General features: G+C 37.4%; 1 protein-coding gene and 1 long non-coding RNA gene across 5 annotated transcripts in view; one reads left to right on the forward strand and one right to left on the reverse strand.

Annotated features, from left to right (window-relative positions):
• Positions 1 to 1285, forward strand: part of COL25A1 (collagen type XXV alpha 1 chain) — a 518595-nt gene extending 517310 nt beyond the window's left edge. The window contains exon 33 of the mRNA XM_078366719.1: positions 458 to 1285. Within this exon, the coding sequence (XP_078222845.1) occupies positions 458 to 595 (138 nt within the window). The 3' untranslated portion in view covers positions 596 to 1285. The remainder of the gene's footprint in view (positions 1 to 457) is intronic.
• Positions 1 to 24594, reverse strand: part of LOC108590833 (uncharacterized) — a 121736-nt gene that overhangs the window by 71526 nt on the left and 25616 nt on the right. The gene's annotated exons all lie outside the window — the stretch shown is intronic.

Raw genomic sequence — 24594 nt, forward strand, 5'->3', positions numbered from 1 at the left:
TGAGAATACCAAAAGTAATACTAGTTACTGTTTATGAGCACCTGTTATGGGCAGGCATCATTCTGGTACTTTGTAGTATATCATCACATTTCACATTCACAGCAGCTGCCTAGTAGATACCATTAACCTCATTTTACAGTCAAAGGAGTCAAGTGCAGAGAGGTAAGTGATTTGCCCAAATCCGCACAAATCAGTGAACTTGCCAGAATTCAAAATAATATCCTGGTATTCTTTCCTCTCTGTGTTTCTTAAAAGAAAAGCAAGAAACCTGTTGTGTCTAGATAATGGAGACATTAGAAAACTTGTATTTCTTTGCACCACCTTATTATCTAAATCTTATGACTGGCGTGCCATTTTGTGTTATATTTAAGTTCAGAAGTGTAAAATCCTAAAATATTTGTTTCTATATGATTTTGCCACCATAATAGATCTTTTTGGTTTGCTTTTTATTTTACAGGGCTTCCCTGGTCCACGGGGTGAGAAGGGTGATCTAGGAGAGAAGGGAGAAAAGGTGACCTCTCCATCCCAGCATGTGCCTTGTTTGATTCTTCTCCTGCTGTCTGCTTTGCTGTTCAGCTTGTGTGATTCCATTTGACACTAAATCTTTCTCCATCCTGTGTTCCAAAAACATGCTGATGCCTGATTTAAGGAATCAGGTCTTCAGAGATGAATGAAGATGGCTGTGCTGCCAGATATAAGGGCACCACCCGGCACAGAAGAAAAAATAATATCCCCAGGTAGTCAAGTTACAGGCTTTCAACCATCAGACACTAATTTATTGAAAAAGAAAAGATTTTTGAAAAAAAAAATCCTTTTAAAAGGTAAAATTAAATGGCACAAATATGCAATGGTATTTGGCAGAGTTCATTAAAGCCTGCAAAGTCAGCATCTCACTTACGTTCACTACTTTCTGGTAGAGAAATGGAGATATGTTTTGTACCTTGATATTTTTTATTTGAAAATGGAGAAGCAGTGTGACTGACAAACTACAGTAAATTCATTACACATGACTAGAACTTGCCACTTTAGATTCAGAGCAACAGGGATTTTTTTAAATGGAGGTATCAGTGTATGTTATGAGGTTGATGATGAAGTTCTATCTCAGAACAGTCAGCTCCATGGTCTTTGGGAGCCAATATCAAGCAATATGGTTTTGTAACTTGAAAGAGAAATTTGGATTATGGATCTTAAAAGTCATTCATTCCTTTCTTCTCCTTTGTTCTTTTCTCTTCCCTTCCCTCCTTTCTTCTCCCTTCCTCCCTTTCTTCCTCCCTCTCCCTCTCTCCCTGTCTCCCTCTCTCTCCCTCTCTCTCCCTCTCTCCCCCTCTCTCCCCCTCTCTCCCCCTCTCTCCCTCTCTCTCCCTCTCTTTCTCTCTCTCTCTCTCTCTCTCTCTCTCTCTCTCTGTCTCTCCCCCTCGCCCCCTCAGTATTTTCTTGGGTCTTTTATTTGGTAATAGATCTAAGGAGAATTTTTTACACTGGACACAGCAAAAGAAGCCATTAAAAACTCAATCCCTCAATAGAATAGTGAAAATCTTAAAGTGACTGAAACTATGTTTCACAGTACAAATTGAAACCTGGTATATTTCTCAAGTTAATTTATGTCCCTGCTCTATTTAACAGTTTTTAAAACCCTATAAGGCTTCTTGAACAGTGACATTCATATCTGTTGACGAGCAAGGCTAAATGAGAGTTGTCAAAGATTATTAAGCTTGTGGTGTAAGTTTTAGGCCTTTAAGCATTGCTTAGACCCTCCCCAACCCATTGGTAAGAGAGCCCATGTAAGTTGTTATCTGAAAGCCCCATCATCATCACATTTACTGATCATATGTGCTTTCCCAGGAGCTTTACATATGATAAGTCTTTTAATACTGCATGTTCTGCACATGTACCCCAAAACCTAAAATCCAATAAAAAAAGTCTTTTAATACTCCTTAAAAGGATTAAAATTAATGGCTGGCTTCAACACTTTCAGTACCTGAAGTTGGCATTATTTTCCCCATTTCACAAACAAGGAAACTGAGGTATAAAAAGTTCTTATATTATGAATTGTAAATTCTCACTATAAAATATGTTTTGAGATAAATTGTGCCTATAAGTTTTCAGCCCAAGATGAGTGTGTTTTAAAGATGATATGTGGCTGGGTGCAGTGGCTCATGCCTTAATCCCAGGGCTTTGAGAGTCCAAGGTGGGAGGAATGCTTAAGGCCAAGAGTTCAACACCAGCCTGGGCAACATAGCAAGATCCCCATCTCTACTAATAAATAAAAAAAATCAGTGGGGCATGGTGGTGTGTACCTGTAATCCCAGCTACTCCAGAGGCTGAGGTGAGATGATCACTTGAACATAGGAGTTTGAGGCTGCAGTGAGCTATGTGCACACCACTGTACTCCAGCCTGGGTGACAGAACAAGACTCTGTCTCTGAAAAAACTTAAAAACACTATATATACATACATATATATATATACACACACACACATACATATATATATACATACATACATATATATATGTATATATATATACATGTAGACTCATACAACCCATTAGGTAAATGCAAATATAAAATGTTTATATAAAATATATATATAAAAATAAAATATATATATATATATACGTATACACACACACACACACACACACATATTTTATATTTACCTAATGGGTTGTATGAGTCTAAAATCATAATCACTCACAAACATATTACCACTGGGCATGGTGGCTCATGCCTGTAATCCCAGCACTTTGGGAGGCTAAGGCAGGTGGATCACCTGAGGTCAAGAGTTTGAGACCAACCTGGCCAACATGGCAAAACTCTGTCTCTACTAAAAATACAAAAATTAGCCGGGCATGGTGGCAGGCACCTGCCATCCCTGCTACTTGGGAGGCTAAGGCAGGTGAATCACTTGAACTCAGGAGGCGGAGGTTGCAGTGAGCCGAGATTGCACACCATTGCACTCCAGCCTGGGCAACAAGAGTGAGACTCCATCTCAAAAATAAATAAATAAATTATATATATATAAAACTGTTAGGAGGATACTCATGTTTATGAGAAAGAAATTACCAACATTACAGTATGTGAAAGCATAAAAGCTAGAAATTTGATCCTCAGAATGTTAATTACCCATACTAAAGTATTTCCATGTTCAACTTCCATGATTACAAGTTTTAAATTTACAAAAATTAGATTCTAAATGAGAATAACTCATGTATATAAGTCTTTGACATGGAAAATAAAAGTTATCAAAAGCTCTCATGTACTCATACCCACAATGACAGATGGTTTTGTATTGCATGTGGAATCAGTACATATGCCAAAACAATGCTGATTAATAATAAGATTGGCACATTATTCTTCATACTGTAGTGTTTCTTTTCCATAAAGCTTGAGACTCACTAAAATACTACTGAAAGATGATTCCTACGGCCTGGCACAGTAACATTCATAAGACATTTTTCTGTCGAGTGGTTAATCTGAGCTGATTTACCAAATAATGAATTGAATTCTAAAGTAATAATACCCGACACAGCTGGTCTCAGACACACCTATGTGAAGAAGATCCACTGCTTTCTGGGAAGAAGAGCTCACTCACACCAGTTTACATCAGTTTTATGTCATGGTACTGAAGTGATTTGTTAAGGAAGGATGTTGATCCATCTTGTGTGAGTGAGCAACTTACTTCTGAATGCTCCTCCAATCTTACTTCCTATCACAACTGCTCTTATTTCACCCTGGCATCTGGGGTCATCATTGTCTTTTATTATGATCAACTAAGCTGCACCGACTGTCTCTTTGCCCCTTATTCAAGAAATTCAAGTGTTTTTGATTCTGAGTCTTCTGATGCAATCTTTTTGGCACACAGGAGATAAATGAGGAGCTTTTGCTCATGCTGTCGGAATGAATGTATTAATTTGAATGTATATCTCGTATATTTCTGTTATGTATATCTCTTTTCACCTTTCAATATTCATGTTGCTTTGCTTCAGAGATTCAGTTTTATTGTAACTCACATCCTGATTGCAGAATGAATACATTTATTAAAGTATGTATTGTATAGGATTTCGAATTCTGCACAGCACCAATTCCCCGTCTATAAATATGCAGAGATACTGATGTTAATACAAAACAGCTGAGGTGCATTCCTTCCTTCTCCTCCTTTTGCCTCCTTTCCTTAATTCCTCTGGTCCTATGATCCACATAGATTTCCCACAACCTTTACCTTGATTCCTAAATACTAATTTCCATGGCTACATTCCCACTATGTAATTATCCTGCCTACCTCATTTTTATTGAGTCCAAGCTGCTTTTCCTCTCCTGAACAGAGTTTTTTTGCTTTTGTTACATTGTGAGTAAGCTGGAAACTCATTCACCATTGTGAATACATGGCATGAGATCAGTAAAAGAGTGACTTAAAGAAGATCCCTAGGTTTATAAATAAGTCTGTTTCTCCAGTTGTCATTGCTACAAAGTATCAGCACTTTAACATTTGTTTACCTGATTTAATAAGGAAAGTATTTGCTTTTAGTTTCTTTTAAAAAAAAAATTTTGCTGTAACAAAAGGATGTAAAAAAATGTTGAAAGAAATAGAAGCATATTTTAAGACATTGAATATTTTGAATGAGAGTTACACAAGTAATATCAATCATAAAGTTAGATACATTTCAAAGAAATACATGCTGTTAATAATCTTTCCTTTTCCTCTGATTCAATGCAGTTTTCATCTGTTACAGGATTAGACAAAAAGCAATTGGTATTGAAAATGAGTGAAGTACCCATTATTTCCCTGAACTTCATCTGCCATGGCTGGCTTCAATACTTTTGGTACCTGTCATCCTCACAAGATCTGTGACTCAGACACCTAATTCATGACTGTGACATTGTGGTCTAAGTTAGCACTAAGTTAGCACTTCTGATGTATCAGCTTTTAAGTCTCCTTCTTCTGTCTTGTTGAGTATCTTAAATAAAATCCCACATACTGCTGCCCAGAATCCATTGTCACTCTGAAAGTGTAAGTTAGCTTTTATAATATCATGCCTTATCTAAATCAGAAAACAATGGTAAATGCCCTTCCAGAATTTTCTTACCTAAACCATCTTTTGAATTACCATTATTTTCCCCCCAAGTAAAATTTGTCTTTTATTTAAACCCTTGTATCCACAGGGGGAAAAGGGAAAGAAAGGCAAAAAGGGGCCTAAAGGGGAGAAAGGAGAACAGGGTGCTCCTGGATTAGATGCACCCTGCCCGTTGGTATGTCTGACTTGTGGAACTGTCTCCGGATGTTTGTGTGAGGGGATCAGATGGGAGAAGAGCAAGCTGGAGGCATCCGTAACAGGAGGGTTTCTGATTAGGGTCCTTTAAGATGGACGTCAAGACACCCAGAAACATTTATCACAGTTATCCTGGTATGTTCTACATCTCGTCTCTGGCCACTAGCTCTGCCTGGTTTCTTAACCCCAAATATCATGGTGCACCTGGAACCTGAATGTAAGATCGGAAAGGAGCTGGCACTATTCCATACCCCTCAAAAGCGAAGGCCACTGTTTTCCAACAAGCCCCTGTTGTAGGAATATGTGTTCCTCCATTTTACTTTGTCCGTCTTTACTGGATGTTACTTTTACCTTCAGAGTTGCTCCTCTCCCAGCCTTTTGTTGTAGTTACTTCTTTCACAGAATTTGTGCTTAAGTTATTTCTTGTGTTAGTAACATTATGAGTTAATCTTTACAAACAGGGATTCCGTGGCGTTAAGGGGGAAAAAGGGGAGCCAGGCCAGCCTGGCCTGGATGGGCTGGATGCCCCTTGCCAATTGGTACAGTATTTCTCTTTCCTACCACCCTGCATGCAGTTCCTTTATTACATGTTCATCTCTATCAGTGTAAAGTGGTGCTGTCTGGGCAAGCTTTACATGATACACACACTACATGCATGTGCATGAACAGGCTCCTTCTGCTGCTCTGCAGAGGAAGAGAGCAAGCATGAGTGTCTATCAATGAATGCAAATTAATCTCCTGATGTTCTCACAACTGACATGAACACCTTTTCTGTGTTCTTTGGAATGTTACTTTTTTTGATAAATATTTAAAGATTACACTTACAATTACATGAAAATATTTGATGCAAAGGCACTGCTAGGCCATCTTTGGTTTTCCACCTAAGTTTGACTTTTTTTCTTTTTCTCTAAAAGAAATAAAGGTATTTCTCCCTCTTTCAGTAAATTTCTATCAGGCTGTAAATAAGGCCCAACCCATGGGAATTCAGCTTCTGTGGTCAAGTGTTAACCAATTCAAGAGAATGCTTTAAGAGACCATAGAGAAGACCAAACTTCTCTGAGCTTCTAAAGATAATAGTCTGCAGCCCAAACCCTCTGCTTTGTCACATAACCTTTTCAATTTAATGGTCTCTCCTTTTGAAACTCACTTTCCTAAAGTAGACCAAACTCCCTTATCTCCATTGGCATGAACTCAAAATCCTCCTGATACTAAAATCTAAAATTCTGCTGGTTGAACCCTTTCCTTGTACCAATCTGGCATTACCAGTTTTTCCCAAATATTTCATGAAGCTTTTTTAAAGTATTTTTTTTTACATTTAAAATGAAAGTATATTCATATTTTCTGAGGTATAAATAAAAAGTTTGATGTTTGCATTGATGGTTATACCGGTTTGCATGTTCTTATATTATTCTTCAGTTATAAGCATGATTCTTTAAAGATAAATTTATATTTCTCTTTTAAGAGATTATATTTATATTTTAAAAAATTAAGCAGTCAGTAATTAAAGTTAGAAAATCTCAATATGAAGTTCCCAGTTCTTTATTTTATTTGCTTGGTATTGATGACAAATCATATTTTATGATCATTTTGTTGGGGAAAAAGTAGAAGCATGCCTTCTTGATACACCAGCTCTTCCTGCCTTACTCGTATCATTTGTGTCTGAAGAATGCATACACTTTAAAATAAATTTTGCAATACTTAGGAACCTCTTATTTTATTCAGAATTTGTTAAGTGACTTCTGAAGCATTTAGAGAAATTGATGAATGCTAAAGATAATATTTTATCGTAAGTCTACAGATAGGTTGCCTGTCTTTTAACTCAATTGAGCATGTTTATTGTATTTAATGTGAAGAGCTATAAACTTCAGATAGAAATGAGGTTTGTCATTGATTATTTATCATTATAATGAATTCATCCATAGTCTAATAATGACCAGGAAGAGAAGTTATTTTGGTTTACTTAATAGAGATAACAGTGAGATGTGTTTTGATGAAATTAAGAGTATATATTTATTATCTAAAAATATAGATATACTTTTAAAATTGCTTTTTCAAAATTAGGCATAACATTTTCTATACTTTATATGTTTTCAAAATGTGTACTCACTCTGGAAAACATTTGAATTTTATTTTTACCTAAAAATGGAATAATATGTTGGGATTTGCTAATCAGTAAAAGATGCCTGTGACAGAAGCCACTAATGGGTAGAAATTTATGTTTAAGCCTCTGAGCATGTGAAAAATGAGGTTTAATCACTCTTGTCGAACCTGAGGAATTCTCTTTTTTCTCTTTAAAACAGGGGCCAGATGGCTTACCCATGCCTGGCTGTTGGCAAAAGGTAGGCTTTACAGAATAATTTCTCAAAAGAAGCCCTCTCCCTATCTCTTAATGTGGACTCGCCTTTTCCATTCAGAACAGACCTTTGGATGTGACATTCCCACAAGTTGTCTGGATATTAAAAAGCAAAAGATTTCATCTCCAGAATATTTTTTTCTTTGGTATATTTACTGGTGATTTCTTCCAAAACTGATCGGCTAATGCAATTCTTAGCAAACATTGCAATTTGGAACCTTTTCTATCTAATACTTTGTTTGGAATGGAAAAGGCCAGTGCACCTTGATAATGTTTTGCTTGTTGCTCAATAAAATCTTTGTCTTCCTACTGTTTGAAACTATTCTTAATTATGATTATTTTTCTATTTATACTTACTTACATAGACAGACATGCTAATACCTGGTAGAACCCTGTCAATATTAGTCACAGAGCTGAGAAAGCAGAAAAACATAAACATTTGTTTAATGATGTCTTAAGCAGGAGAAACTGAATTAAATTTAAATAGTGTCGTTTATGACTTCAGTTTATTCTAGCCTCTTCATATGGCCCATAGTCACTGTGGAATCATATTCTTTATAGAGAATCTTCTATGTGCAAAGGCTGTATGATAAGCCTTTTCATATAGAGAATATCATTTTATTTGACCCACACAATGACCCCATAAAGTCCTATTACCCTCAGTGATGCAGATGAGGAAGCAAATTCAGATAGGTCAAGGACCTTCCAAGAGCCCAGAACTAGTATGTAACGAGAGAGAGAGAGAGAGAGAGAGAGAGAGAGAGAGAGAGAGAGAGAGAGAGAGAGAGAGAGAGAGAGAGAGAGAGAGAGAGAGACTTCTTCAGTAATTTTGGACAGGCATGCTTCATTACAAAATTATAGCAAAACTATGTAGCAATGCAGAAAGATGGGAAACCTGACTCTTAGTTGCCTCTTACCTTAGCAACTCCATTGGTGAGAAAACCTTGTATAACTCACTCTCTTTCTTAATCAGTTTCACCTACTTGACCAGGGAAAGAAAAACCTCTCAGTAGCGTCATTTATTTAGTAGCTTCCCATACTCCACTTTCAGCCTGTCAGATAATTAGCTTGATCACACAGGGGGTCAAGTGGGTCTCATGAAAATGGATCTATCATCATATTCTTCTTCACCTGAGAAAACTATCCCTTCACCATCATAACCCCCGTTCACAGAATTTTTAATACCATCTTGAGCTGGAATTACCACTTACTCTCTAACCTTTACCCTGTAATCTAATAGTATAATGATTTTTTAATCCAGCCATTAGCAGACTTTACATAGAGGAGATTCAGTAGGCTTGCTTTATCCAGCCTTCTGACACCACTCAGAACTTGGGTTTACAATTGTTCTTAGCCACCTCTGAATCACTGCCTTTTTTTAAAAAAGGGGTTTATACCCTTAAATGGCAACAATCAAAGGACTCATCATCTTTTTGGTTCATGAAATGGCCAAACCTAGTAGTAATATGAATACTATTATAAAATCAGAAATTCAGAAATTTCCCTTTTAAATACTTTTTCCACAGAATAGATACTGTATGCTACAAAAAAGATCTTACAAATCTAGCATCTTCTTATATAAAGAATAAGAATGATTAAACTTTAGTACTGTTTAGCACACCCACCCAACACATACAAATGCAAATCATTCTGATCAACCTCTCCCACCCATCCCCAGAAAGGAAAAAAGCAATTAGAAAATGAAATTTTCTCAATTTTATGTGTTCAACTTAGTTGTTGTATCAAATAATCAGATAAAATCGTTCATATTTTTAAAATAAGGTCAGGAGATTGCTTTTAGTGAGTCCTATTTTGGGTATATCACCCTTTTGAACACTGCTGTGTTTATTAGGCTGTAGGGCACAGTGGCAATGTTTGACTTAAAATTCAAATTGTGGCAGTCGTGTAAATCACCGTGATTAATTACCAAGTCTTCTTGGTCATGCTCCTCTCAATGATTTATATATTAAAACTATTTGATCTTTGTTTAAATTAACTTTCTTTCTGGATATAGTTCAGTTTTCTAAATTTACTGACACAGGAAGAGTTAAGAGAGGTAAGTGAGGGTTTGGAGAAAGGAATGCTTCCTATAGACACATTTTTTGGCATTGGCATGACATGCAAGAATACTGAGTGAACTCCATCTCTGAGATCAGAGAGCAGCCTCCAAAGCACACCTAGTAGAGCATCTATTTTCCTTGAACAGAGAAAAACAAATGTTAATAAATTAAAAAAAAAAATTTTTTCTGTTAATGAATGAGAGCCTCTTATGTTGCTCAGGTTGGCTTTGAACTCATAGCCTCGCCTCCTCAAGCACCAGGACAACTGGCCCAAGCCAGCACAGCTCCCAATAAATAAATTTAAAGATGACTCGATGCATTGTGGAGGGTGAATGAAGAGACCTCTGCTATTCTCCTCCTCTGTACATTCTACTTTTCTTGTTGATTTTTCTATGAGTAAATGTCAAGGAAGTCTCTAAGATCTGCTTTGTAAATGTATATCTCAAAGACCTCTGGTTCCTCAGACCTCTGACTTAACTGCAGTTCTAGGAAAACCTTAGTAATTATGACTGCTCAAAATGAGAAACCAGAGATCTGTGGTGCCTTAGGTCACAATGTAATGGATTGAAGGCCTGACAGCAGGCAGGTCTACCTTGCACAACAGTCTCAGCAGGGTAAGGTTAGCAAAGAGGAGGAACCAAGAACTGAAGAACAGAGGATTACAGTCAGGTGTTTAAGTAAACAGCATTATCGAGGTCAATCCTCAGCCCTTTCCACAGTTGTATTGTAATGCTTTCAGAAGATTATGTAAGTAACAAATACAGAATTAAATTTAATTATGGCACATATGTGATAAACATCCTAATTTTCTGCCTTCTCAGAACAGTTACTGAGCAAAACATTTACCCCAAAATTCTCAGTGGCAAAGGAAAAATGTGAAATGAACCCCAGATGGAAATTGTCATGATACTCAAGTTTAGAAAGTAATATACAGCACACATATAATCAATTGGCTCATTGAAAGCCAATTAGTTGGCTTATAGACTCTATTCAAGGTTCTACCAGTTTTCTTGATTTAAAATTTTAATTCAAGACTACTAATTCCCTGTATTTGTCTTTTTGTTGTCTGTTTTTCTGCAGTGATGAATCTAACCTTCCAAGCATGAAGTTATGTATATAATGGTCCACTTTTAATATTTATAGTTGAAAACTGAACTGCAGATTACAAGTTTGATACATGTTTACATAGGGCCGCTTCTTCCTGTTGGCAGTGGTATACATGTCCATTTTTACTCCACTTACATCTGAAATTGGGCAATTTGTGAAACCAGTGAGAAGCCTGCAAAAAATATAGATTGATATCTCTTTATCTCATGTGAAGATAAGTATTTATATGGACAAATCAGTGGTAGAGAATGATTGTACTAGCTATTTTCCTTCTTTGGGCTTGCTAATTGCATGGACAAAAAATGCCATGAAATAGTTTACATGAAATGGTGACAAAATATGGACTCAAAGCTATGAAAATGTACTATACTGACTGATTTTAGAGTTGATCGTCACATTCCTGTTCACCATTCATGTTGGCGTGGACTACTACCTACACCACCCATTGAAACTGACTAAAAAAGCATGACTGTGTGCCAAACCTGCTTGCTGTGCAACTTCAGATGCTAGCATGCTAATCACAAGTCCTTTGATCACATCTGAGCTTTTATTCCTTTTGTCATCTCAAGGGGGTTACACCGTGGCTTATTGCCAGAAAGAGATAAGGTGGTGGAGAGCACACACACAATTTGTCTTGTATTTTGAGGGAGTTGCAGTCCTGACTGCAGATCCACAGCTTCCGTATTGTGGGCTCACGTGGCCACTTTGGTTAAAAATACAAAGGGGTTGAGCCTGTTGCTGCCGCCAGTTTTCCTTGGGCTGCCCTTGGCAGTGAAGACACGGGAAGAGGACCGATTCAGCCTCCAGCACTGTCTCTCGTGTGACCAAGTAGGAAAGAGGTTTACAAATGCAAATGTGCAGAATCGCAGACTTTAAAAATGTAAAAATAAACTCAATTTCAGCAAGTGTTAATGTGGGTGCTTTTGAAAAATGACAGAGGCACAGCACTTCTTTTGTAATGGGAGATTCTTGGAATGGCAGCCCCTATCCCTGAGGAAAAAGGGATGTGCATCCCACCCAAACTTGGGTTGCTGAAGAAATAACATGTTCTGAGAAGGGATCAACCAAAATCACCTCTCCTGAAGATGTAGGAGAGCTTACTGGGACAATCTGTGCCAAAGTTGTGAGAGCCTTCCTTCCTCCTAAGATCGAACCCATATCAAACATTTCCTACAGAGTTCTAGAAACAGAAAGATATTTTTCATTCTTTTTAACGCTTTTTCCTTTTTCTTTCTTTAGTCCCAGGAATATTGAGAAAATATTCTTTTCAGTTTTCATCACATCTGTTTTGAACAATTTTTTTAAAAGAAGTCTTCAAATCATAAACATTTGGCTCCAATAGTCAAAGTGACCTTTTACTGACTTCTCTCTTGTTTTGGATAATTGGATATAAAAGAAGCTCTGCTATCAGTTTAATCATTGTAAAGCATTAAGGCTAAGCATTTTTTTAGTATGTTTTGACTTTTTTTTAACCTGATGAATGTAACGTATGTGAAGATTATCAGTTAATATAAAGCCAAGATTTTGTCACATTTGATAACTAATTTCTATTTTTATGATTTTAAGTTTTGTCTATGTTTAGCTTTCTCCTTTTAACGTTTCTAAATGTTTGTCTTATCCTCATATCCACAGACCAAATCTGAGATCTCAGAAAGCTGTGAAATATAGTTGCCATAAAGAGTGTTTTTCATCTACTTGCTCAAATGTTTCCTAGCCATATTAGAGCATTTCTTTGCACAGTAAAGAGTTGGCAGCATGTTTCAAAATGGCTTATTCTAAGTGGAATTTTTACATTAAAAGAAACATTATCAATGAGGAGCTAGGCACCCTTTCAGCCCATTAGAAAATTTAATTTCTCTCCTGACTTGATGCCATCTTGGGGAAAGATTTTTAGTTTCATGCATAGGTTTCACCACCAGAAGGGAAATTAACTCACCATTGGCTTATAGTTAAGATATAACTATAAGACAAGGAACCTAAAATCCTCGTGATCTCATGTATGCTATGTAACCAAATGACAATCATACAAAATGACATCTTTTTCTATTAAATTTTTAAGGTTGAAAGATGTTTAAACTATTAGATCAGTCTAATTGGTAACATTTCTGGTAACATTCCACACCCCTAAGCCAGTTTAACATTTTGAAAATAATGGAGGGCATTTTCTAAGTTTCTTGTATGGCATGGTGTTAGGATAAGGTATTTATTGCTCAATGTCTGACACAATTTGTCTTAAATGGTTTGGAAAAATGAACTGAAGTGGGTGGAACTACATTCTCTTCAGGAAAACAAACTACAGTGTCCAGTGGCTATATTTTTTCTCTTCTTTTTTCTGCTCCTCTGGTAGAAAGAGGTATTGAGATGGATCACTATTTAAAACTTGCACAGCTTCAGGAGATGATACCTCAATATCAAAAGGAAAACACATTATGTATAAAAAATTGTTTTTGAAATACAGCCCTTCAAAGAATACTTTTCTGTTCTGTGTGTATATTAGTTTTTGTGCTATAACTGATTTGACAACATGGACTTATTTCATGATTAGATGAGGTTATAAACTTCCATTACATTTATTTCCTTGGGAAAAATAAACAGATGACAATACTCCTCTTTGTTCAGTGGAATTGCTAGGTCTTCACCACAATGGATAATCTTAAATTTTTGGTTACTATAATGTTCGCAGTCATCAATTTTGTCATCAATATGGAGAATTCTTAATTTCTAAGTGAACGGAAGAATTGTTTGTTGATATATGTTGGTAGATAACATACTTTCCTTAAAGATTTCTTTCTTTTAATTTACATTATTGGATAGAGGGTTGAGAAAGTATACATGAAAGACACATTGGAAATAAGGCAAGATCAGTTTCTATTTCTGATAAAGGATAGCAAATTGATGTGTGCTTTAGATTTAAAATTGTTTTTCATTTATGTTGGTTGGTGCTAATGTATTTTCCTTTTTCTCTATGGACAATGCAACTATGATGGATAATTTTATTTCCCTGTTGAATAGCATTCCTAAATCATTAGTGTGTGATTTTATTTTTAAAGTTCATAAATTTGCTATAATTATGATCCAATGACCAGGCTTTCTTAATGTAAAACAAAACAGTGTACCTATAGATGATGTGTGTTTACTCGGGTCATGGATCCTCTTATTTCATATTCATTTCATACATCATATGCTTTATCTACGTTCATGTGTCGCATCTTTTTCAGTCACTCATCTTTTGGCTGATATTTGATGAAACACGACAAAACTAGCATTAGAAAAGTCTGCACACACACCATATAGAGTACCCAGTGCACAAATACACCTAATTTTTTTCTTAAAATTTCATTTTTCATTAATAAAGGCAGTCTTGGAGGATTTTCTCATGTGATCTTATAGAGAACATTAGAATACCTTTAATTCCTACCAGAAGAAAGGTCTTGTTTCTAAACTTAACAGTTTGTGCATATGATGTTCTGATGGAACAGCAAAAACTTACACATCAGTAGTTTATACTACATGTCCCCTGTCTCTATCTTTCTATCTACATTGATAGACACACACACATATATATATATGATAGTTTAGAGAATTGTCAAATCAGCATGTCAGCACCAATGGAAAAACTGTCTTTGATATGTTATAGTTTTATCACTTAGGAAATGCGCTTAATTTCCAAGGTTTTTTTTCTAATGTTGCTATTGAAGCACGAAAAGTTAACATCATTTGTTATCCTTTCTTTCCCCACTACATATTGTCTTACCCAGAATTGGGCTACACTTGCATGGTGGTATTTTAACATCTTCTAATAAGAGATCATGAGTGACATACAGATGCTGATATTTGAAATACTGTTTTTCCTTATTTCCTAATAATCAAATTGTATTAATATTTCACACTATAAAAAGAATCAGATTTTCTAATTTGTAAAAACAAAGCTCCTGCTATCTCTTGGAAGTTAAGTTCACAGAAACACTGTCTTATCTTTCTAAAAATAGAACAATCATACATGATTCTGGCTATAAAAAATCATATATCCCTAGTGGAATTAACAAGCTTGACCGGTTTTGATTAAGCCAAATTGTTTTAGACTAAAAGGACCATCAGTTCCTATTTCTTCTCATTTTTCTTGGGATATCTTTGTATTGGCTGGATCTGTTGCCAAAATAAAATTGCCACAACAAAGACACTCCTCTAACTTATATTTTTAGTGGAGTTTGGTTTTTGGCAACCCCACACTAATAAACATTTTAATGGCTTTTTCATTTCAAAATATTTAAATGCATCAAATAGCATATGCTGCTTATTTACAGAACTGTCCTTTTGGGAATAAGACAACTTTTTCAACCTAAACCGTTATGCATGATTTATTAACAACTTAACAAAGAAAGTACTAACATTTCTGAAAATGTAGTTGATATTCTCACCTATCTCAGAAATATTAATGAATTGGATTCACAAAAGAATGTCTTACATATTGTTGACATTTATGTGAATATTCTTTATACTGTTGTAAATGTTTCATTCAACTTAATAACATTTTTAAAAGATGTATCTGATTTTTCTTTAGAAAATATATTTTTATTTGTATTTTTTACATTTTAAAGTTCATCTCTATGTGCAGCTATTTTTATATTGCCAAAAACTCACATAAATACAAATAAGTGGAATATGCAAAAAAATATTTTGGCAAGCATTACACTGCATATTTTTTTAAATGTTTGTGGGCCAGTCTTATGTAACTGATTATTCTAAGAATGTGTTGTGTCTTATCACTGTAAATATGGCACAAACCTGTTTATCTCAGTAGTGTAAATAATTGAAAGACTGAATTCCCCCTGTTGGATTTCTTATTTTAATTTCATTGTAATTTCTCCAGCTGACATTACTGAATCAAAAGACGCGTAAGGTTTTTGATTTGCAATTTGGAGATAATTGCATTGTGTTCAGTTTCCAATTTGTTTTTATTTGCTTTTTAACTTGTTTTCAGGGTTCCTAGTTTGTGAGAAGTTGATCTTCAGAATTATTTTTCCACTATTTATGACTTATTTTCATAATGTAAAAAGTGTGTAATTATTACAATATTAATCCAAACAATGATAATGAATTGTATTGTTATAAAGCTTTATTGATGTTCATGAAAACCGTGGCTTCTTTTATTTAAACACTCTTTATAAAAAAAAATAGAATGCATGCTCAGCTTAGGGAACTCTTTATGGCCTTCTATCCCAGTAGAAAGCACACATGAGTCTAGAAACCAACAGGTAGAAATAGGTGTAGCCCCACTTAATATCACTCACTATGACTCATGGGAAACTTTGTGCTTTAAAAAAAAAAAAAAAAACGCTATTCATAAAGAATTTTATTCTACTCTTCTACGATTTTGTAATCCCACCATTTATCCTGGTGCACATACCTAGCTGTAGGGATTTTTTAAAACTAGAACTTTGTTTTTTTAAGTAATAATGCATGCAAACTTATCTTCCCCTCCTAATTTTCTTCCACTATTTCCCATTTTGATGAATTAAGTTACCTTTATATTTAGTTGCCTCTTACCATCCTCCTACCAAATTAGTTATCAGTATATTATTAGAATGTAGCACATAATAATCACTCAGTATTTAATGAACGATGAATGACCAAATGCTTCCACAAAGATACCAATTATTTACAAGTCCCAAATAAAATACTTCTCACTGCTTGCTTTTCTTATATTTATGCTTTTATAATTGAAAGATAAAATTGTGTGTTTTATTGTCAAAACATGTTTTGAAGTATACACACACTGTGGAATGGCCAGGTCTAGCACTCATCTTTGTTGATCTTGCCAGCAGCATTAGATACAATCGACCACTGTCACCCCCTTCAACGCTCATTTTAGTTCTCAAGTCTTTGTCATTTAACCCTACTTTTCTTTCTTCTTTTCCTCTGCCAGCTCTTCCTTCTCTACCTGATCATTAAATGATGATTCTCAGGGCTCTGAGTTTCATTCTCTCTTCTGACTTCGCTCTTTTCACCTACACATTCCCTCTCTCCAAAAGAGCTCATTCACACCCACAAAAACCACGTTTCTGTCTTGATCAGTCTTCCTTCTGACTTTCAGATCAACTGACAAAGGTATGTTCACCTGGATGTCCAACAGGTGCTTATCATCTTCTGCTTCACCCCTGGTTCTCTTCCAGACTTCCATAACATAATGAATGGTGCCACCTTCCCCACCTGCCATCCAGGCAAACATGATGGAGGCCTCAGAATCATTTTGGACACTATCCACCTCCGTCACGCACTCATCCCCTCACACACACAGCAGCTAATTCATCACCAAGTTCCTTCAATTCTGCCTCCTAAACTTCCATCAGATCTACCCCTTCTCTCATCCCCATCCCCATCCCCATCCCCATCCCCACTGCTTCAATTTAGACTTGCCTCATTTTGCTCTTAAACTTTTGGAAAAGCCTTCTAACTGGCCTCTCCGCAACTATTAACTATCTCACACCCTCTATCACTCTGAGGATGATGATTCAAAGAAAGCAAATATGGCTTTGTTTATAAATGCATCCTTTTATTTTACTTCCCATAAGATTTAAGATAAGTTAGAAGAACACTTGTAAAGAACACTCTTAGACTGGGTGTGGTGGCTCATGCCTGTGATCCCAGCACTGTGGGAGGCCGAGGCGGGCAGATCACCTGAGGTCGGGAGTTTGAGACCAGTCTGACCAACATGGAGAAACCCTGTCTCTACTAAAATGACAAAATTAGCTGGGTTTGGTGGTGCATGCCTGTAACTCAGCTACTCAGGAAGCTGCAGCAGGAGAATCGCTTGAACCCAGGAGGCGGACATTGCTGTGGTGAACCGAGATTGTGCCACTGCACTCCAGCCCAGTCAACAAGAGCAAAATTCCCTCTCAAGGAAAAAAAAAAAAAGAAAAATGGAAAACAAGCACTCTTGCTGGGTGCAGTGGCTCACTCATATAATCCCAGCACTTTGGGAGGCTGAGGCAGGCAGATTGCTTGAGCCCAGAAATTTGTTTGAGACCAAGCAACATGGCAAAACCCTGTCTCTACAAAAATGCAAAAAGAAATTCAGGCATGCTTGTGTGCACATATAGTCCCAGCTACTTGAGGGACTGAGGCAGGAAGATCACTTGAGCCTGGGAGGTCAAGGCTGTAGTGAGCCAACATGGCTCCACTGCAATCCTGCCTGGTGACAGAAGGAGATCCTATTTAAAAAAAAAAAAAAAAAAACTTTTAAAATATTTAATTTAAAAATAAGAACCTGAAAACCATACATAAACATAGTTCAAGACCACAAAGAAAGTTAAAATGAAAAGACAGAAAACATAAAACTCTGTGGTATCATTAAATCAAACAACCAGCATGGCTCTGAACTGCCTGGTGTTCATAGGAAAAAGAAATCAGTAACACACTTATATCATCCATAAGGTGACAAGGCACAGGTTCCTCAAAAGAACCGAAGCTAATTGAAATATGTATTTAATATGTATTTCTTATATATTAAAATAAATATACAGATATCTATTTTTAATTTTAGATGGAGTCTCACTCTGTCACCCAGGCTGGAGTGCAGTGGTGCAATCTCGGCTCACTGCAACCTCTACCTCCTGGGTTCAAACAATTCTCCTGCCTCTGCCTCCTGAGTAGTTCGGATTACAAGTACATGCTGCCATGCCTGGCTGACTTTTTGTATTTTTAGTAGAGATAGGGTTTCACTGTGTTGGTCAGGCTGGTCTCAAATCCTGACCTCAGGTGATCCACCCACTTCAGCCTCCCAAAGTTCTGGGATTACAGGCTGGAGCCACTGCACCTGACCCAGAAATATTTTTTATGTGAGATTTCTTATAAAGAACACTTCTACAATAACTACAAGAGCAGATTTTGATAGTGTTTCTCAATGTAAGCCAAACACATGTATATCTTAGTCTGTTCTTATGTTTTCAGAAAAGAGTACTTAAGGCTTGGTAATTTATAAAGAAAAGAGGTTTATTTGTTTCAGGGTTCTGCAGGCTGTACAAGAAACATGGCAACAGCATCTGCATCTGGTGACAGCTTCCAGCTACTTCCACTTGTGGTGAAAGGGGAGCCAGTGAGCAGAGACCACATGCAGAAAGCAGAAGCAAGACATGAGGGGAAGGTGCCAGGCTCTTTTTAACAAGCAGCTCTTGGGCAAAGTCTCACAGAAATTAATAAAATGAGAGCGCACTCATTACCATGAGGATGGCACTGAGCCATTCATGAGGGATCCATCCCCATGACCAAACCACCTCTCAGTAGGCCCCACCTCCAACAGTAGAGATCAAATTGAGACTTGGCATGAACAAACCATATCCAAACCATAACAATGTGCCAAACCAGCTTCCCTAAAAACAGTTCTGTGGGGAAATTTAATCATGCTATTACTTTGCTTAAAATCTTCCAGTATGTATTACTGGATGGAAAGTAAAAAAAAAAAAAAAATCTGCCAGTAGGTCGCCCATCGTCATGCAGATACCTCAGTGTAGAATCTGAGACCTATTGTGATTTGACCACGACTAGCTTTATAACCTCATGTCTTGCTGGCCAGCAACTCTCACCCATGGTTCTCCCATGTTAAACTATTTGAAGATCCCTTTGTTTGCTGCCTAGCCCTGAAATAGTCTCTATCCCCATCCCTGCCATCCATTTGAAGAATACTTGCTCTTCTTCCAAGACTCAGCATATACATCAACTTACTAAACACCCCTTCCTGCCAAGTTGAGATGTTCCTTCTCTACTCCAATAATTTATTGTATTTGGCACTACTAAAACACTTATCAGATGGTTAGTAACCGTAGTTTGTCTGTCTCCTCCACCACATGGTAAAACTAAGCATGAACCCCATTCAGTGAGTTCTCAAATCACTAAGTAAATAAAGAAATATCTCTCTTGGAAGAAAAAACAAGAACAGAAGCTGCAAGAACAACAAAACTCACTGGAACTTGTGAATTTTATTAATGTGCATGATGGGAAAAACAATCCAGAGCTTATCAGGGTGGGGCATCACCTGGTAAATGCAAAAGTCGGGAGAACTCTTCCTCCTAGCCAAGGGAAGCCATTAGGGACTTTTCCTGGCACTCTGGCACGGATACTGTGCTTTTCCCATGGTCTTCACAACCCTCAGACCAGGAGATCCCCTCTGGTGCCTACAACACCAGTGCCCTGGGTTTCCAGCACAAAACTTGGTGGCCGTTTTAGCCACTGCAGTTTTTTTTCTCCCTCATACCCCAGTGATACCTGGAATGCCAGGGAAACAGAACAACTCACGTCCCTGAAAAAGGGGACTGAAGCCAGGGAGCCAAGTGATCTGACTTGGCAGGTCCCACCCCCATGAAAACCAGCAAGCTAAATCCACTGGCTTGAAATTCTTGCAGCCAGCACAGCAGTCTGAGCTCAACCTGGGATGGGGGGAGGGGCGTCCACCATTGCTGAGGCTCGGGTAGGTGGTTTTAACCTTGCCTGTGTAAACAAAGTCATCAGGAAATTTGCACAGCAACTGGGTAGAGCCCACGACAGCTCAGCAAGTCCTCTGCAGGCAGACTGTCACTAGACTCCCTTTTTTCTGGGCAGGGTATCTCTGAAAAAAAGCAGCAGCCCATCAAGGACTTATAAACAAAGCTTCCACCTTCCTGGGACAGAGCACCTGGGAAAAGGGGCAGTTGTGGGTTCCACTTCAGTAGACTTAAACGTCCCTGCCCGTCAGCTCTAAAGGGAGCAACAATCTCTCACCACAGTGCTCAAGCTCTGATAAGGAACAGACTGCCTCCTCAAGTGGTACCCTGAACCCCGTGTATCCTGACTGGGAGACACCCCCCAGCAGGGACTGACGGACACCTTATGCTGGAGAGCTCTGCCTGGCATCTGTCAGGTACCCCTCTGGGACGAAGCTATCAGAGGAAGGAATAGGCAGGAGCCACCAGAGGAAGGAATAGGAACAGCAGTCTCCTGTTCTACAGCTCCCGCTGGTGATTCCCAGGCAAGCAGGGTCTGAAGTAGACCTCCAGCAAACTCCAACAGAACTATAGCAGAGGGGCCTGTTAGAAGGAAAACTAACAGAAAGAAGTCACTTCAACGCAATAGAAAGAAAGGACATTCACTCAGAGACCCCATCCAAAGGTCACCAACTTCAAAGACCAAAGGTAGATAAATCCATGAAGATGGGAAGAAACCAGTGCAAAAAGGCTAAAATAAAAAACCAGAATGCCCCTTTTCCTCCAAGGGATCACACCTCCCCACCAGCAAGGGAACAAAACTGGATGGAGAATGACTTTGCCAGATTGACAGAAGCAGGCTTCAGAAGGTGGGTAGTAACAAACTTCTCCAAGCTGAAGGAGCATATTCAAACCCAAAGCAAGGAAGCTAAGAACCTTGAAAAGAGGTTACATAGAATGCCAACTAGAATAGCCAGCATAGAGAACATAAACAACTTGATGGACCTGAAAACACAGCACAAGAACTTTGGGAAGCATACACAAGCTTCAATAGTCAAATCTATCAAGTGGAAGAAAGGATATGAGATTGAAGACAACTCAGTGAAATAAAGCAAGAAGGCAAGATTAGAGGAAAACAGTACAAAGAAATGAACAAGCCTCCAAGAAGTATGGCATTATATGAAAAGACCAAATCTACATTTGATTGGTGTAACCTGAAAGTGACAGAGAGAATGAAACCAAGTTGGAAAATACTCTTCAGGATATTATCCAGGAGAACTTCCCTAACCTCGCAAGGCAGGCCAGCATTCAAATTCAGGAAATACAGAGACCACCACAAAGATTCCTCGAGAAGAGCAACCCCAAGACACATAATCGTCAGATTCACCAGGGTTGAAATGAAGGAAAAAATAGTAAGGGCAGTCAGAGAGAAAGGTTGAGTTACCCACAAAGGGAAGCCCATCAGACTCACAGAAGATCTCTCTCAGGAAAAACCCTACAAGTCAGAAGAGATTGGCAGCCAATATTCAGCATCCTTAAATAAAAGAATTTTCAATTCAGAATTTCATATCCAGACAAACTAAGCTTCATAAGTGAAGGAGAAATAGAATCCTTTATGAACAAGCAACTGCTGGGAGATTTTGTCACCACAAGGCCTGCCTCACAAGAGCTCCTGAAGGAAGCACTAAACACAGAAAGAAACACCCAGTACCAGCCACTCCAAAAACGTACAAAATGGTAAAGAGCATAGACACAATGAAGAAACTGTGTCAACTAACAGGCAAAACATCCAGCTAGCATCAAAATGGCAGGATCAAATTTACACATAACAATATTAACCTTAAATGTAAATGGGCTAAATGCCCCAATCAAAAGACACAGACTGGCAAATTGGATAAAGAGTCAAGACCCATCTCACATACAAAGACATGCATAGGCTCAAAATAAAGGGATGGAGGAATATTTACCAAGCAAATGGAGAGCAAAATAAAAGTAGAGGTTGCAATCCTAGTCTCTGATAAAACACACTTTAAACCAACAAAGATCAAAAAAGACAAAGAAGGACATTACATAATAGTAAAAGGATCAATGCAACAAGAAGAGCTAACTATCTTAAATATATATGCATCCAATACAGGAGCACCCAGATACATAAAGTGTGTTCTTAACAACCTACAAAGAGACTTAGACTCCCACACAATAATAGTGGGAGACTCTAACACTCCACTGTCAATATTAGACAGATCAAGAGGCAGAAAAATCAACAAGATATCCAGGACTCGAATTCAGCTCTGGACTAAGCAAACGTAATAGACATCTACAGAACTTTCCACCCCAAAACCACAGAATATACATTCTTCTCAGCATCACATCACACTTACTCTAAAATTGACTACATAATTGGAAGTTAAACACTCCTCAGCAAATGCAAAAGAATGGGACTCAGAACAAACAAACAGTCTCTCAGACCACAGTCCAATCAAATTAGAATTCAGGATTAAGAAACTCACTCAAAACCACACAACTACATGGAAACTGAACAACCTGCTCCTGAATGACTACTGGATAAATAATGAAATGAAGGCAGAAATAAAGATGCTCTTCAAAACCAATGAGAACAAAAACACAATGTACCAGAATCTCCGGAACACATTTAAAGCAGTGTCTAGAGAGGAATTTATAGCACTAAATACCCACAAAAGAAACAAGAAAAGATCTAAAATTGACACCCTAACATCATGATTAAAAGAACTAGTGGAGTAAGATCAAACAAATTCAAAAGCTAGCAGAAGACAAGAAATAACTAAGATCAGAGTGGAACTGAAGGAGATAGAGACACAAAAAAACCCTTCAAAGAAAAAATTCAGTGAATCCAGAAGTTTTTTTTGAAAAGATCAACAAAATAGATAGACCACTAGCCAGACTAAGAAGAGAGAAGAATCAAATAGATGCAATAAAAAATGATAAAGGAAATATCACCACTAATCTCACAGAAACACAAACTACCATCAGAGAATAATACAAATACCTCTGTGCAAATAAACCAGTAAATCCCAAAAATGGATAAATTCCTGGACACTTACACTCCCCCAAGATTAAACTAGGAAGAAGTTGAATCCCTGAATAACAAGTCTGAAATTAAGGCAGCAATTAATAGCCTACCAACCAAAAAAGTCCAGGACCAGATGGGTTCACAGCCAAATTTTACCAGCAGTATAAAGAGGAGCTGGTACCATTCCTTCTGAAACTATTCTAAACAATACAAAAAGAGAGAATCCTCCCTAACTCATTTTTATGAGACCAAAATTATGTTGATACCAAAACCTGGCAGAGACACAACTAAAAAAGAAAATTTCAGGCCAATATCCATGATGAACATTGATGCAAAAATCCGCAATAAAATACTGCCAAACAAAATCCAACAGCATATCAAAAAGCATATCCATCAAGATCAAGTTGGCTTCATCCTTGGGATGGAAGGCTGGTTCAACATATGCAAATCTATAAACATAACCCATCACATAAACAGAACCAAAGACAAAAAAACCACATGATAATCTCAATAGATGCAGAGATGGCCTTCAATGAAATCCAACAGCCCTTTATGTTAAAAACTCTCAATAAACTAGATACCAATGAAACGTATCTTATAAAATAATAAGAGCTATTTATGACAAACCCACAGCCAATATCATACTAGATGGGCAAAAACTGGAAGCATTCCCTTTGAAAACTGGCACAAGACAAGGATGCCCTCTCTCACCACTCATATTCAACATAATATCAGAAGTTCTGGCCAGGGCAATTGGGCAAGAAAAAGAAATAAAGGGTATCCCATTAGGAAAAGAGGAAGTCAAATTGTCTCTATTTGCAGATGACATGATTGTATATTTTAAAGACCCCATCATCTCAGCCCAAAATCTCCTTAAGCTGATAAGCAACTTCAGCAAAGTCTCAGGACACAAAATCAATGTGCAAAACCCACCAGCATTCCTATACACCAGTAACAAAGAGTCAAATCATGAGTGAACTCCTATTCACAATTGCTACAAAAGAAATACAATACCTAGGAATACAACTAACAAGGAACGTGAAGGACCTCTTCAAGGAGAACTATAAACCACTGCTCAAGGAAATAAAAGAGGACAAACAGATGGAAAAACATTTCATGCTCATGGTTAGGAAGAATCAATATTGTAAAAATGGCCATACTGCCCAAAGTAATTTATAGATTCACTGGTATTCCCTTCAAGTTACCTCTGACTTTCTTCACTGGGGGGAAAAAACCACCTTAAACTTTATATGGAACCAAAAATGAGCCTGCATAGCCAAGACAATCCTAAGCAAAATG

Source organism: Callithrix jacchus, chromosome 3, assembly GCF_049354715.1.
Source record: "Callithrix jacchus isolate 240 chromosome 3, calJac240_pri, whole genome shotgun sequence".
NCBI lineage: Eukaryota > Metazoa > Chordata > Mammalia > Primates > Cebidae > Callithrix > Callithrix jacchus.